Source organism: Saccopteryx bilineata, chromosome 3 (assembly GCF_036850765.1).
Source record: "Saccopteryx bilineata isolate mSacBil1 chromosome 3, mSacBil1_pri_phased_curated, whole genome shotgun sequence".
NCBI classification, from domain to species: domain Eukaryota; kingdom Metazoa; phylum Chordata; class Mammalia; order Chiroptera; family Emballonuridae; genus Saccopteryx; species Saccopteryx bilineata.
Genome location: NC_089492.1, coordinates 3,008,237 through 3,022,078, shown reverse-complemented (window position 1 = coordinate 3,022,078; position 13,842 = coordinate 3,008,237). Strand labels below are relative to the sequence as shown.

Here is a 13,842-nt window from a genome sequence, read left to right as displayed (position 1 = left end):
ACATTCTGTGCTGAATCAACTTCTAACATTTGTAAGCTCCAAAAAGACAAGTATACTTTGCTCAGTGTCGCGTATCCTGCCCTCTCTCCCGGACACTCAATGGCAAGTGCGCCTGCCCATCCCAACCCCTCTCTCGACTGCGTCAGCAGAGGCAACACCAGAAACACCCCTCTCGAAGTCACTCCCTGGGGACAGCCTTCACTGTCCCTTCCGTGGTCAGTTTTAATCAAACCAAGCCCCTCCAAAGCCTTCCATATGTGGGCCCACTCCAGCGTCCTCCCCACAGGAGCACCCTCCCGCCCTGAACTGTAGGGCAAGCACCCCTTCCAGCTTCTCAGCACAGGGCCCTCTCCCCACAGGAGCACCCTCCCGCCCTGAACTGTAGGGCAAGCGCCCCTTCCAGCTTCTCAGCACAGGGCACTCTCCCCACAGGAGCACCCTCCCGCCCTGAACTGTAGGGCAAGCGCCCCTTCCAGCTTCTCAGCACAGGGCCCTCTCCCCACAGGAGCACCCTCCCGCCCTGAACTGTAGGGCAAGCGCCCCTTCCAGCTTCTCAGCACAGGGCCCTCTCCCCACAGGAGCACCCTCCCGCCCTGAACTGTAGGGCAAGCGCCCCTTCCAGCTTCTCAGCACAGGGCCCTCTCCCCACAGGAACACCCTCCCGCCATGAACTGTAGGGCAAGCGCCCCTTCCAGCTTCTCAGCACAGGGCTCTCTCCCCACAGGAGCACCCTCCCGCCCTGAACTGTAGGGCAAGCGCCCCTTCCAGCTTCTCAGCACAGGGCCCTCTCCCCACAGGAGCACCCTCCCACCCTGAACTGTAGGGCAAGCGCCCCTTCCAGCTTCTCAGCACAGGGCCCTCTCCCCACAGGAGCACCCTCCCACCCTGAACTGTAGGGCAAGCGCCCCTTCCAGCTTCTCAGCACAGGGCCCTCTCCCCACAGGAGCACCCTCCCGTCCTGAACTGTAGGGCAAGCGCCCCTTCCAGCTTCTCAGCACAGGGCACTCTCCCCACAGGAGCACCCTCCCGCCCTGAACTGTAGGGTAAGCACCCCTTCCAGCTTCTCAGCACAGGGCCCTCTCCCCACAGGAGCACCCTCCCACCCTGAACTGTAGGGTAGCGCCCCTTCCAGCTTCTCAGCACAGGGCCCTCTCCCCACGCCCCTTCCAGCTTCTCAGCACAGGGCCCTCTCCCCACGCCCCTTCCAGCTTCTCAGCACAGGGCCCTCTCCCCACGCCCCTTCCAGCTTCTCAGCACAGGGCCCTCTCCCCACAGGAGCACCCTCCCACCCTGAACTGTAGGGTAGCGCCCCTTCCAGCTTCTCAGCACAGGGCCCTCTCCCCACGCCCCCACCCCAACGGGCATGTCTAGTGCAGCTCCTTTAACTGACTGAGCTCCAGGCTCAGACATGCAGCTGCCCTCTGAAACGGTCACCTGAATGTCGAACAGGCAGCTGAAAAGCAAACATCCAACGTGACCCACCGCGGGAACCTGCCCGTCTTCCCCGTTTCAGTAACCAGCCCACCACATGCCCTCATTCAAGTCAAAACCTGGAGCGTCCCACCTGGGTTCCTCCCTCACCCCCGTCCCCACACCGCGGTCATCGAGCAGGTCCCGTCATATCTGTCACTACGTACACCTCAACTTTGCTCTGCAGGCCCCCCCAGTACAGGACAGGGCACGCTCACAGTGTGTGCTGGGTCACAGCCCTCTGAGGAAGGGGTGTCTCTGGCACCGGTCACTTAGGGAAGGCATGTGCGTCTCACACCGGAGAGGCCAGGAGATGGCCCAGAAATAGGGACCCCTGGTTCTCCTGTGGTCTGAACGTTGGAGGTCCAAGGCCTAGGAGTAACCCTGACTCACGTGATAGCTGCCAGAGGCCCGAAGTCAGCTGTCTCAACAATACAAAGTAAATGAGGGATAGAAGTGTTCACATGTGGTCCCAGGCACTAAAACCAAGGCCTCCTGGCCACAGTGGTGGCAAAACCTCTCCCCATCAGGTGAGGTGGACCAGGGGACAATGACAAAGTCCTAGGTCACCAAAGAGTGTCCCTTGGGGCTGCCCTTGGGTGCTGGAGTTTCATGAGGGCACACGGCATGCCCCTCGGTGACAGACATCAGCCTCAACAGATACAGACAACGGCCGTTTCTTGCCAACACAGGGCTCCAAGCAAAGGAGGGTGCAGGCGCGGGCCTGTGCCATCGCTAACAGGGAGACGCCTGTCTGGCTCAGATGCTTGCTGGCCAAAGGACAGTAGGACACCACGGTCAGTTATAGGATGCCCGCAAGACCCAAATGAACGGGCCATCACGAGAAGGCTGTGCCTTCCTGATATTTTGAAAAGTTGCCCTCATACAAGGGGTTCCAGATTGGTATCGATTTTAGAGGGTGGGAGGCCTCTGCCCCTGGCTGAAGGCAAGTCGCTAAGGCGAGAGCAGGAGAGACTGGGAGCTGCCTCCTCCAGCAGCGCCCCCCGCAGGGCCGGCCGCGGTCCGGAAGCAGCACCATGCGCATCGATGGCCCAGCAGCAGCCCAGAACCACGTGCCCGATGCGCTCCTGTTAAAAGCCGAAATCAAGCAAGGCACTGCAGCCTCTGGCTTTCCAAATGAAAACAGAACAGCTCACTGCAGCCCCCACCACCCCCCAACCCCCGCCCGAAATCAATTAGCATCTCACTTCCTCAAAACAAACGGAAAAAAATTAATAGGGGCTCCTTGGTCACAGGTACTAAGTAAGACCAACCAAGGTCCCCAAAGCAAGTGTTTCAACGGAGATCAAACGCCAGTGGGTTACGTGCTGAAAGAGCTCAAATTAAAAAAACAAACACACACACAGAGACAATTAGAAATGAAAAGGATGACCAGAACACAGGGGTCAAGGCAGCAGCAGGTTGTTAAAGCGATGGAGACGCTACAAAGGCAGCTCAAAGGGAATGGCAGCCACGTTCAGTGCAATGTGCCCACAGCCTACCTTTTCAGACCCAACAACATACTCACAGGGCGGTATGAGAGAAAGAAAGAAAAAGGAAAAGAAAAGAGGAACGAGCGAAAATTAGAAACACGCCAGAACAAAAATAACTCTGACAGCTACAACACTCCACGGACGAGAATCCACCACGGGGACACGCGTGATGTTGAGTAAGATCCCCCTCCCCCCGGCCCGCTCCTGGTACCGGCCCGCTCCTGGTACCACCCCCCTCCGGGAGGCCTGGGCCTGAAACGGCAGCATCCGCCAGGGAGCCCAGCGGTGGGGGATCAATGCGCCAGCCCGGAACCGGACCTACTCCTGGACGGTTCCCTTTGAGCTACCAAACCCTGCTGGTTTCACTTGGTAGCACGCCTACCAAGCGATGCAGGGGGGACACGGGCTCGTTCCTGCCCCAAATCACAGTGGTAAGAACGAGAGAACTAGGGGGCAGAGGTGGCCGCAGCGGGTTAACCTCATCTTGAGGAGAATGGGTCTGACTTGGGGCCACGGATACCTCTCTGCAGCTGAAATGAAGGCTGTTTGGAGAGCGGTTAGACCGGGAGGGGCCGCCAGGAGAAAGGGGCCGTGCACTGCGATGCTCCTGGTGCCCGGAGCCCGGAGCCGTGCCTGGCACACGTGCTCCCCTTACCAGCCACTACGCACCAGGCAGGCGTCCCCAGTCTCGCTACTCCCACTGAATTGTGAGCATAAATTGCAAAGGCAAAAACCACCGTGGCATTCTCTGGTGGGTTTGCAGCCTCAAAGCCAAGATGATGATGAGTAAATAATGTCACCGGTGCCTCATGGAGCAAAGGAGGGGGCACTGGTTCGGGGTCCGGGCAGGATTCCTGCCCAGGCTGCTCTGTGGCTGCAGACGCTCACCGCACTGTCTGTGCCGTAGGGAGCAGGGGCTTGGGGGGTAAGGGAGGTGGAGGGTGGGAGTGGGGGTCCGTGCCAGCCGCAGGCTCTGGAGACACAGGGCTATGAGAGTCACTGTGCGGGAGGCAGCCCTGCTCCAGGGGACACCCTGCCTGACAGCCCGGGAAGCTCGGCAGCCGCCCAGACTCCTAGACCTTGCCGTCTCAGCTCCAGAAATAGGAGGGGGGCACTGGCTGGTGGTCACCGGGTCCTTGTGAGAAATGAGTACAGGTGGTGGTGTGGCGTGACCATGACCTGTCCTCCCCTCAGACCACATAAGCATGTCCAGGTGAGGGAATAAAAATGACTCCAGACCCTGCAAGGCACCGCACACAGGTGTGACTCGGGCTAATGTGTGCTCCTCACTCGCAGGGCTGGCCTGGGCCAATGTTTTCTCAATTCTGTGGCATTTTTTCCACCAACTTACCAACAACCAGAAAGGCCATGTTTGACCTCAGGTCAACTGAAGAAGTGCGCTGAGCCCGGCCTAGAGCAGGCCCCGCGGGCAGCAGGCCCCGCCAGCACACACAGGGCATTTAGTCCTCACCTAGGAGACCACCAGCCAAGGCGACAGAGGAGGGAGGAGAGATGGGAGGTGCCCAAGGCACGAGGCAGAAGTGACAGGGCCGCCCTGGCCTCTCCCCAGCAGAGGGACCACCTCTTGGCAAACAGTTGCAGCCTTGGCTGGCATCTCGTCCTCTGCAGCTGGACAGATGTCACAGTGGTAACAGCAGAGACAGAGCAGAGGGCGAGGGGAGGGGAAGGGCACAGGACAGCTCGTCTGTGACTCCGGTGCACAGTGGGGCTGTGGGTGCTGCCGCAGGGAAGGATGAGGACGACCAGCTCCTGCTCTGTCCCCACCCCCACTGCGCAGAGACTGGAACACACTGCATCTGTGTGAGGAGCTCTAGGAAGTCCCGATATCCTGACTCGGACACTGTGGCTAGCAGGTGGCAAGGCAGGCGCCGACCCGAGCACGGCGCCCGGCCCAGGAGAAAGGGGTCCAGGGTCCACCTCCAGCTCAGCTAGCCCCCAGTTCTGCTGAAACCTCCAGACTCAGCCTCTCGTCTATAAATTCAAGGGGCGTCACTGAATAAATTTCAAACTGTGCTCTAGGGCAGCGCTGTCCAATCGGAATAAACTGTGAGCCACAGAAGTAAATTTAAGTTTTCCAGTTGCCACATTTTAAAAAACAAGCACATGAAACTGATTTTAATAACTTATTTTATTTAACCTAATACATGTAGAAAGTTATTCTGACATGTACTCGATATAAAAATATTAACGAGATAGTGTACATGATCTTTTTCTGTTCTAAGTCTCCCAGTCTGCGTGCACGTTACTCACGGCACACCTCGGCTCAGACTGGTCTCCTCTCCAGAACTCAAGAGCCACAGGGGCTGTGGTGACTGGATCGGAGAGCAGCTCCGGGGGTCCCACTAGGGCCCGGGCTGAAAGGGGGAGGGAGTGTACACACTAGCCCTAAAAGGATTTCCCCTAAGCAAAGGCTGTCCTGCTCTTAGAAGTCGGAACACAGACTGACCGCAGCTCTCTGCCCCTGCTGCAGTGAAGCTCCACCCCTTCCCTTCCCTGCCCAGCCGGCCCGGAACCAACCCATGGAACCGCCCACGCAGGAAGCCGAGCCCGGGCCTCCAGGGCAACTTACCTACTGTCTGTGTCCAGTCCGACAAAGTCTTTTTTCTCAAAGGGCACGCAGAGCAGGGGGATCTTATCCCCGGACTTGTCCGTGGCCCTGTCCAGGCGCTTGGACTCGAGCACGATGAAGAGCGACTCGATGAAGTCCTCCACCCTCTTCTCCACGCCCTGGCAGTCCTCGTAGCTGGGGTAGAAGGCCACGTCGGTGCGCGGCTGCTCCGCGATCTCCCCCCGCAGCCCGAAGACGAAGAGCCTGGAGTCGTAGAGCGTGGAGCTGTAGATCTCCTTCTGCATGTGGAACTTCTCGAAGGTCTGCGGCCAGTCCTTGGCCGAGCAGCAGTCGGTGATGGTGACGAGGCCCACGACCTTGCGGTGGGTCTGGAAGTCGCCCCACTCATTGTTCTCGGGCGGGTAGTGGTGTCGGTAGCGGATGCACAGCACGCGCTGGGAGTCCCGCACGCTGATCTGGCTCACAGAGGAAATCCTCTTGTAGATCCGGAAGAAGTTCTCTTCCGAGACGATCCCCACGGGCTGGACCACCACGAGGAGCGTCTGGTGGTCCTCGGCACACTGCATGTAGTCGGGGACGCTCATTGCGAAGTCCCTGCCCAAAGAGACAAAGGCAGACTTGGAGGCTGCTTTGGGGTGGGGGTGGGGGTGGGGGCTCTGACAGTGGCCATCTGGAAGGCAGGGTAAGCCCCACGCAACGTGGAATACAGTCTGTCCCCAGAGTTCTGCACACAGCTACCACAGCACACAGCACTCATCACAATACCACCACTCTTGGACCAGGCTCTGGGCTCCCACAGAAAAGGGGCTGTCCCTTATTTTCTGTTCCCAACACCTAGCAGGGACTGGTGTAGAGTCAGTGCTCACAAGTATTTGCTGAATGAATGAACAAACAAACTTCCTACCTCCCCATTCCCTCAGCAGAATATAATGAAGAAAACCACAGTGAAATCAGAAGTTCTGGACTTGAACCCCAGTCTGCCTAAGCTCCTAAGATGCAAAATAATGGAGATAGGAAAACTTGCCATAGAAGAATCCACCTGGATTAAGAAAGGCTGCAAACGTGAAATGTCCAGCATATTGCCGGACATGAAAAGAGGGGTCATACGTACACATTCACTATCCCTTCTTTATAAACAGTGGTGCCTTGGGAGAGCTTCTGTAACTTCTCTGAGCCAATACTGCCGTTCTAAAAGGAAACAAGAGCACCTGACTATCACTGCTGTTGAAGAAATGAATTGGATAACCCATATGAAAGTGCCTGGCCCACAGGAGGCACTCCATCAGTATTTGTTGCATAAGTGAATGACCAATGAATTGAGTGCTGCCCCCTCTCACAGACCATCAAAATGGACATGGCAAAGCCAGGAAATCTGAACACCATGCTCGACTCCTGACTCTACACTAACTATGTGAGTGACGGGCAGGCTGTGCACTTCTCTAAACCCAGTTCAATCATGAAAACAATGATCACCACACAGTCCTCAGAGGGTTAGTGTGAGTCACTCCCTCCCAGTTCGGATAGTGTACCAGAGTGCACGCTGATACGGTCGGGGAACTGGGTGCAAGGGCCATAGGCTCTCTCAGTGTTACTTCTCACAACTACTGAGAAACCTAGATTCTACCTCCAAATAAAAAGTCTAATTTTTAAAAGGGTATTGAGATGAAATGAGATCACTATATCAAATAAGAAAAAATGCCATAGAAATAGGGAAACACCTCGCCCATAAGATCAACTCTATAAACACCTCTGCAGAACCCAGCACTATGCTCCCACTTCACGCTTCAGAGCATGGGGCGTGGTCCTGGGGGCCAGGGGCAGCTGGACAGTGGAGCTAGTGGGTCTTAGGCTTCAGACCCCTCATTTGCAAGAGCCTCCTCCATGGCCCCATATCCAAATTGTATTTATAGTGGGGTTTTTCCCTATAAATGGGAACTTCAAATTACATAGCCTTCGAGTCACCATAATCATAGCTGCACAGACCATGGGAGTAGCCCTCCCAGTGAAGTAACAACATCAGAAGGCCATTTCCACAGACCTGTGTGTAGTTCCCACAGCACGAGTTCCATCCTGGACTGAAAGGGTTTGGGGGGGAGGCACTTTGGGGTCATCTCTCTAATGGACTTTAGATTTCAACTCTTACCCTCCACCAACTTCAAAATACACATGGATAGCATGACCAGGCGGTGGCGCAGTGGATAGAGTGTTGGACTGGGATGCGGAGGACCCAGGTTCGGGACCCCCAAGGTCGCCAGCTTGAGCACGGGCTTATCTGGTTTGAGCAAAGCTCACCAGCTTGAACTCAAAGTCACTGGCTCAAGCAAGGGGTCACTTGGTCTGCTGCAGCCCCAAGGTCAAGGCACATATGAGAAAGCAATCAATGAAGCAACTAAGGTGTCGCAACAAAAAACTAATGATTGATGCTTCTCATCTCTCTCCGTACCTGTCTGTCTGTTGTCCCTATCTATCCCTCTCTCTGACTCTCTCTCTGTCACTGTAACAAATAAAAAAATTAAATAAAATAAAATACACATAGATAAAGGAATGTGAATAAGATCTTTATTAAAAACAAACAAACAGGCCCTGGCCGGTTGGCTCAGTGGTAGAGTGTCGGCCTGGCGTGCGGAAGTCCCGGGTTCGATTCCCGGCCAGGGCACACAGGAGGGGCACCCATCTGCTTCTCCACCTCTCCCCCTCTCCTTCCTCTCTGTCTCTCTCTTCCCCTCCCGCAGCCAAGGCTCCACTGGAGCAAAAGATGGCCCGGGCGCTACGGATGGCTCCATGGCCTCTGTCTCAGGCACTAGAGTGGCTCTGGTCACAACAGAGTGACGCCCCAGATGGGCAGAGCATCACCCCCTGGTAGGCGTGCCGGGTGGATCCCGGTTGGGCGCATGCGGGAGTTTGTCTGACTGTCTCCTTGTTTCTAGCTTCAGAAAAATACAAAAAAAAACAAAAAACAAAAAAATAAACATGCCTGACCAGGCGGTGGCACAGTGGATAGAGCATCGGACTGGGATGTAGAGGACCCAGGTTCGAGACCCCGAGGTCACCAGCTTGAGTGCGGGCTCATCTCGGGCTCATCTGGTTTGAGCAAGGCTCACCAGCTTGAGCCCAAGGTCACTGGCTCAAGCAAGAGGTCACTTGGTCTGCGGTAGCCCCACGGTCAAGGCACATAGGAGAAATCGATCAATGAACAACTAAAGAGATGTTTCTCATCTCCCTCCCTTCCTGTCTGTCTCTCTCTTTAACTCTCTGTCTCTGCCACAAAAAAGAAATAATAATAAATAAAATAAAATAAATAAAAAAATTAAAAAAAAAAACACAATCCCTGGCCCCCTAACATACTCTGTTTCTACCCAGGACATGGGTGGTTCATATAGACATTATTTCACTTAAACCTTTAAATATCACCTCAACTTTACAGATGAAGAAACTGAGGCTAAAAGAGGATTGTAACGTGCAAGATTACATGGAGGCCACATCAGAGGCCATATTTAAAGCCGAGCTCCCTACTCAGCGCTCCTGTTATAAAGTGTGACACATCTCTGCCTCCTGCCTGCTCCCTGCAATAATCCTCTGAGGAGTCTCTTCTGCCCCGTCTGGAAAGAAGTAAATCAACGCTCAACAGAGAGGCATGACACCCTTGACGGACGTCTCAAAATCTTACGGGTTTGGGTCAAGAGAAGATTTGAGAGTTCTGAGCTTCTCTAAGGAGGCATGAGTTTAAAAGACACTGAAAAACGCTTATCAGGTCTAAACCTTCACTGTGCAGGGACGAAAAGGGAGACCCAGATGAACAAAGGGCCTTATCAACAAGTACTGCCTAACTGCAGCACCAAGCAAGCCCTGGGCACTGCTGAATGGATGGAAGGATCGGAAGACCCAAGAGGACAAGGTTACAAAAAAGAAAGAGCAAAATCCTGCAGGGCCCTCTCTCGGTAATACTGGCCCATGACATTTAAGGTGGGCTGGCTATAGCAAGGTGTAAAAGGTTACAGAAATTGAGAACTTTGAATCTTATTGTAATCCCAACCTTTACGATGGTTCTTCCTAATTCAGGTGTGTGTTCAGTGGGCACCCTGTACCAGGCCCTTACACTGGACACGGAGTTGTCCCCAATTCAGACCTTCCTGCACACAAGCACTAATGACACACAGGCCCACCCAGGAAAGATGCCTACAGATGAGAGGAATTAATAAAATCTAAAGTGGCCAACCAGCACACGTTATCACCAAACAGGATGCTCCTATCGCATTAGCAATGGGTGGCAGAGACCTTGGGTTGCAAGCACCAAGTCCCTCAAATCGGCTCTAGCACAGGCTGTCACTCTCTGTGACCATGAGGGAGTCACTCTCTGTAACCATGAGGGAGTCACGCAGCTTCCCTGAAGTTTAGTTTCCTCTTTTGTGAAAGGCTGCCATTGAAACTACTGATGTACACGGTCATCACATTCACACAGCTGACATTGAGTGAGGACGCCCATGTACAAGGCTCTGGATAGAGGGAAAGATAGGGCTCCAGGTATATTCATGGGCAAAAAAAAAGTTAATATCATAAAGACATTAATTTCCCCCAATTTGATAAGCAGATTCTATGCTATTCGGATTAAAACTTCTACCAGAGTTTGCATGGAGTGCTCCTGACCACAAGTTAATCTGTGGTCAAGAACAGCCAAGAAACGACTGGAGACCCACCACAGGGAAGAGGCCTGCGTCCCAGCGGACAGCAAGAACAGACACGACTAGCAGTGGGGTACAGGGTTCCTTTCTGGGGTGATGAAATGTCTAAAACTGACTATGGTGATAGCAGCACAGCTCTGCAAATACACGAAAACCCGCTAAACTGTATATTTAAATGGTTTCCTCAAGGGAGAATATGATGACACGAGACCTGCCACGGAGCCAGCTCTGGTGTCTGTGACCCATCCAACAAATATGAAAACATCAACTATCTATTTCTTCACCTTGGCAGTTCCTCAAAAAGTTAAAACACCGCCCTGGCCGGTTGGCTCAGTGGTAGAGCGTCGGCCTGGCGTGCGGGGGACCCGGGTTCGATTCCCGGCCAGGGCACATAGGAGAAGCACCTATTTGCTTCTCCACCCCCATCCCCTCCTTCCTCTCTGTCTCTCTCTTCCCCTCCCGCAGCCAAGGCTCCATTGGAGCAAAGATGGCCCAGGCACTGGGGATGGCTCCTTGGCCTCTGTCCCAGGCGCTAGAGTGGCTCTGGTCGCGGCAGAGCGACGCCCCAGAGGGGCAGAGCATCGCCCCCTGGTGGGCCCCCTGGTGGGCCCCCTGGTGGGCAGAGCATCGCCCACGTGACGTGCCGGGTGGATCCCGGTCAGGCGCATACGGGAGTCTGTCTGACTGTCTCTCCCCATTTCCAGCTTCAGAAAGAAAAAAAAAAGAGAAATAAAAAAAATAAAAAAAGTTAAAACATAGTTAGTGGATACACAGCAATTCCACTCCTTAGGTGCACACACATCAAAGAGGTTTGAAAACCCACATCCGCACAAACACCTGTTCACAAATGTCTGCAGCACTGTTATTCATAACAGCCAAAAAGCAGAAACAGCGGGAACACCACCGACAGAGGATGGATAAACAAAGCATCGTCTGACCTCACAACAGAGTGCCATAGAAAGAAGCAAAGTAGGGACACGCTGCAGCACTGTGATCCTCAAAAACTTCGTGCAGGAAACCAGTCCCAAAAGGCCACAAAGCCTGCAATTCCATGTATATGAAACGTCCAAAATAAGCAAACCATAGAGACAGAAGGCAAACCCCGGCCACCGGGGTGGCAGGGAGAATGCATGGTGTGACTGGCAGTGGGGATGGAATTTCCTTTTGGGGGGATAACAATGTTCTGGACTAGTAACGGCTGCACGACTGGGAATATACGAAACATCATTCACAAGATCTCCATAAAGCTGTTATCTGAAACTTTTTTCTTTCGTGACAACTGTTTTCCTCTCTACACTACGAGTCTAGCACACAAAGTAAGAAAAAGGAACAATATGAAAGGACACCTGGCCCTGAGTTCACTCGGGCTGCAGCATCCTGGGTCTGGAACGCCTGCGCTCAGGTGGGGGTGCCCTGACCACCAAGGCCACCAGTGGGGCCTGGAACATCTGCTCTCAGCTGGGGGTGCCCTGGCAACAAAGGCCACCTGTGGGGTCTGCAACACCTGCGCTCAGGTGGGGGTGCCCTGACCACCAAGGCCACCAGTGGGGTCTGCAACACCTGCTCTCAGGTGGGGATGCCTTGGCAACAAAGGCCACCAGCGGCTGGACTCGGAGGAAGCGACCAGGAGGTCCTTGTGAACTAGAGCGAGCCGGCTCCATCAGTCTAATCCCCTCTCTGGAAACCTGTGGAGTCAGCGGGCGCCCCATCCTAACCACCAAGGCACTCCTGTCAGCAAGGGAACCGGGACACCACAGGCAAGCCCAGTGTGACACTCTGCTCCCTGGATCTCACTGAGTCTACCATGACGAACCCACCCCGGGGAAAACATACCTGTCACCACCTTGCGGGGTTGAGGGACTTGTAATGTGTGGGAGACTAAGGAAGAACAGGACAGGGCGACTCTGGGATCTCGCGACAGGCCAAGTGGGGAAGCAGTAGCCCCGCTCCTAGACCAGCCAGCCCAGGCCCACCTGCGGGTCCCCGGCTCACCTGGGGTCTCCAGACTCCCACACACACATCCCCGGGTGCCCAGAACCTTCCCACACCTACCCCTGCATCCTCCGGTTCCCAAAAACCCACCCTGGCTCCCCAGACCCCACATACAGACACCTCGATTTCCGGCCCCCCAAACACCCATCCCAGGTTCCCCAGAACCCCCACACCCATCCCAGGGGCCCCAGGACCCCCACACCCATTCCAGGGGCCCCAGAACCCCCACACCCATCCCAGGGCCCCCTACTCCCACGCCGGCCCCAGACCCCGCCGGGCCCGGGGGCGGCGGCCGCGGAGAAGAAGCCGGAGGAGAAGGGACGGCTGAGGAGACGGGGGCCGGGCCCCAGAAGCGGCAGGTGTGCGCCGCGTCCTCGGCAGGTGCGCACGCGGCCCCGCACAGGTGGGCCCGGGGCCGGGACAGGTGCACACCGGCCCCCGGCTGGCAGGCGGCCGGGGCAGGTGCGGCTTGGGCAGCCCCTCGGCGGGACGGGCGGACTGGCGCCCTCCCCGCCGTCACGCGGACAGCCCTCCCGCAGCCGGCCCGACCCCTGCCGGGAGCCCACGCCTTGCACTTACACAGCCGGTCGCTCCGGGCCCGGAGCGGGAGCCAACACGGGCGGGTGGCGGGCCGAGCGGCTTCGGCGGCGGCTCCGCTCCGGCTCAGAGCTGCAGCTTCCGAGTGGGGCCGTGCCGGCTCCGCTCCTGCGCGTGCGCGGGGCCGTCCCGCCCTGATCCGCTCCGGGTTTTGGGAGAGACGCGGAGGGGGGAGGAGGGAGGGGAGGGTGGCGACCGTGGGCAGGGGGGAAAGGAGGGAGGAAAAGAAAGGAGGGAAAAAGGGGCAGGCCTAACCGAACACAATGGGTTCCTGGCTGGGAGTGTCTGAGCTAAAGGAACACAGTGTTGTTGGTAAAGAAAGTTTTTCTCTTTATTTGTGACAAGGATACAGGAGGCCGGGAAATCCTTTCCAAAGCTCTGCCTCCCTGTAGGGAGGTTTAGCCATTGCTGGTACACACTGTTTGGTTAGTCACGTGTTGATTTCTTTTTTGCAATTGGCTAGGGATTTGATTAGTTACATGCCGATTTTTTATTTTTTTTATTTTTATTTTTTTTGCAGTTGGATAAACATTCCATTGTGGTTCAGGGCAAGCTCATTTATAAAATACTGTGCTACATTTTAGTATTTAGCAAGAATAGCATTCAGTAAGAACCGCCCAGACCTTGAGCCCCTCGTCCTGTCTAACAGATGGAGGGGCCAGGAGGGGCAAGGAGAGAGGCAGAGTAGCATAGAAACTGAGAACAGCTCTCGCTCCTGGGGCACGCACCCAAAGAAGGGGCCTGTCCCGTGTCCCCCCCACTTCCTAGTGGTCCCTGAAGGCGCGCAGCTCAAATTTCACTCAGTGGTGGAGCCTTCCTGCCAGGTCCCTGCAAAACCCCTACAGAATTCCAGAGCTGCCACGCCAGCGTGCGGAGCCCAGCTTGATGTCACTCCAGGGACCGAGCACCACACCCGCGTTGTCGCCAACGCTAAAAGGGGAATCTCAGATCCTCTTTTATAGGTTGGGGAACTGAGGCAGCACACCCATGGCACAGTCGTAGGGGCTGGCCAGGAGCACAC

The 13,842-nt window shown here is 55.5% G+C and overlaps 1 protein-coding gene across 4 annotated transcripts in view; it reads right to left on the bottom strand.

The window, feature by feature from the left end:
* The window catches only part of TRAPPC9 (trafficking protein particle complex subunit 9), a 355,177-nt gene extending 342,244 nt beyond the window's left edge, over positions 1-12,933 (bottom strand). For 2 of the 4 annotated variants that reach the window (XM_066265607.1, XM_066265609.1), the window contains exons 1-2: positions 12,804-12,933; positions 5,554-6,147 (exon numbers count right to left, since the gene is read on the bottom strand). In XM_066265607.1, the coding sequence (XP_066121704.1) occupies positions 5,554-6,137 (584 nt within the window). In that variant the 5' untranslated portion in view covers positions 6,138-6,147; positions 12,804-12,933. Of the gene's footprint in view, positions 1-2,972; positions 3,056-5,553; positions 6,148-6,664; positions 6,742-12,803 lie in introns of those variants that run through there. The other 2 variants (XM_066265608.1, XM_066265610.1) reach the window with 2 other exon arrangements.
* Between the last annotated feature and the right edge of the window lie 909 nt (positions 12,934-13,842).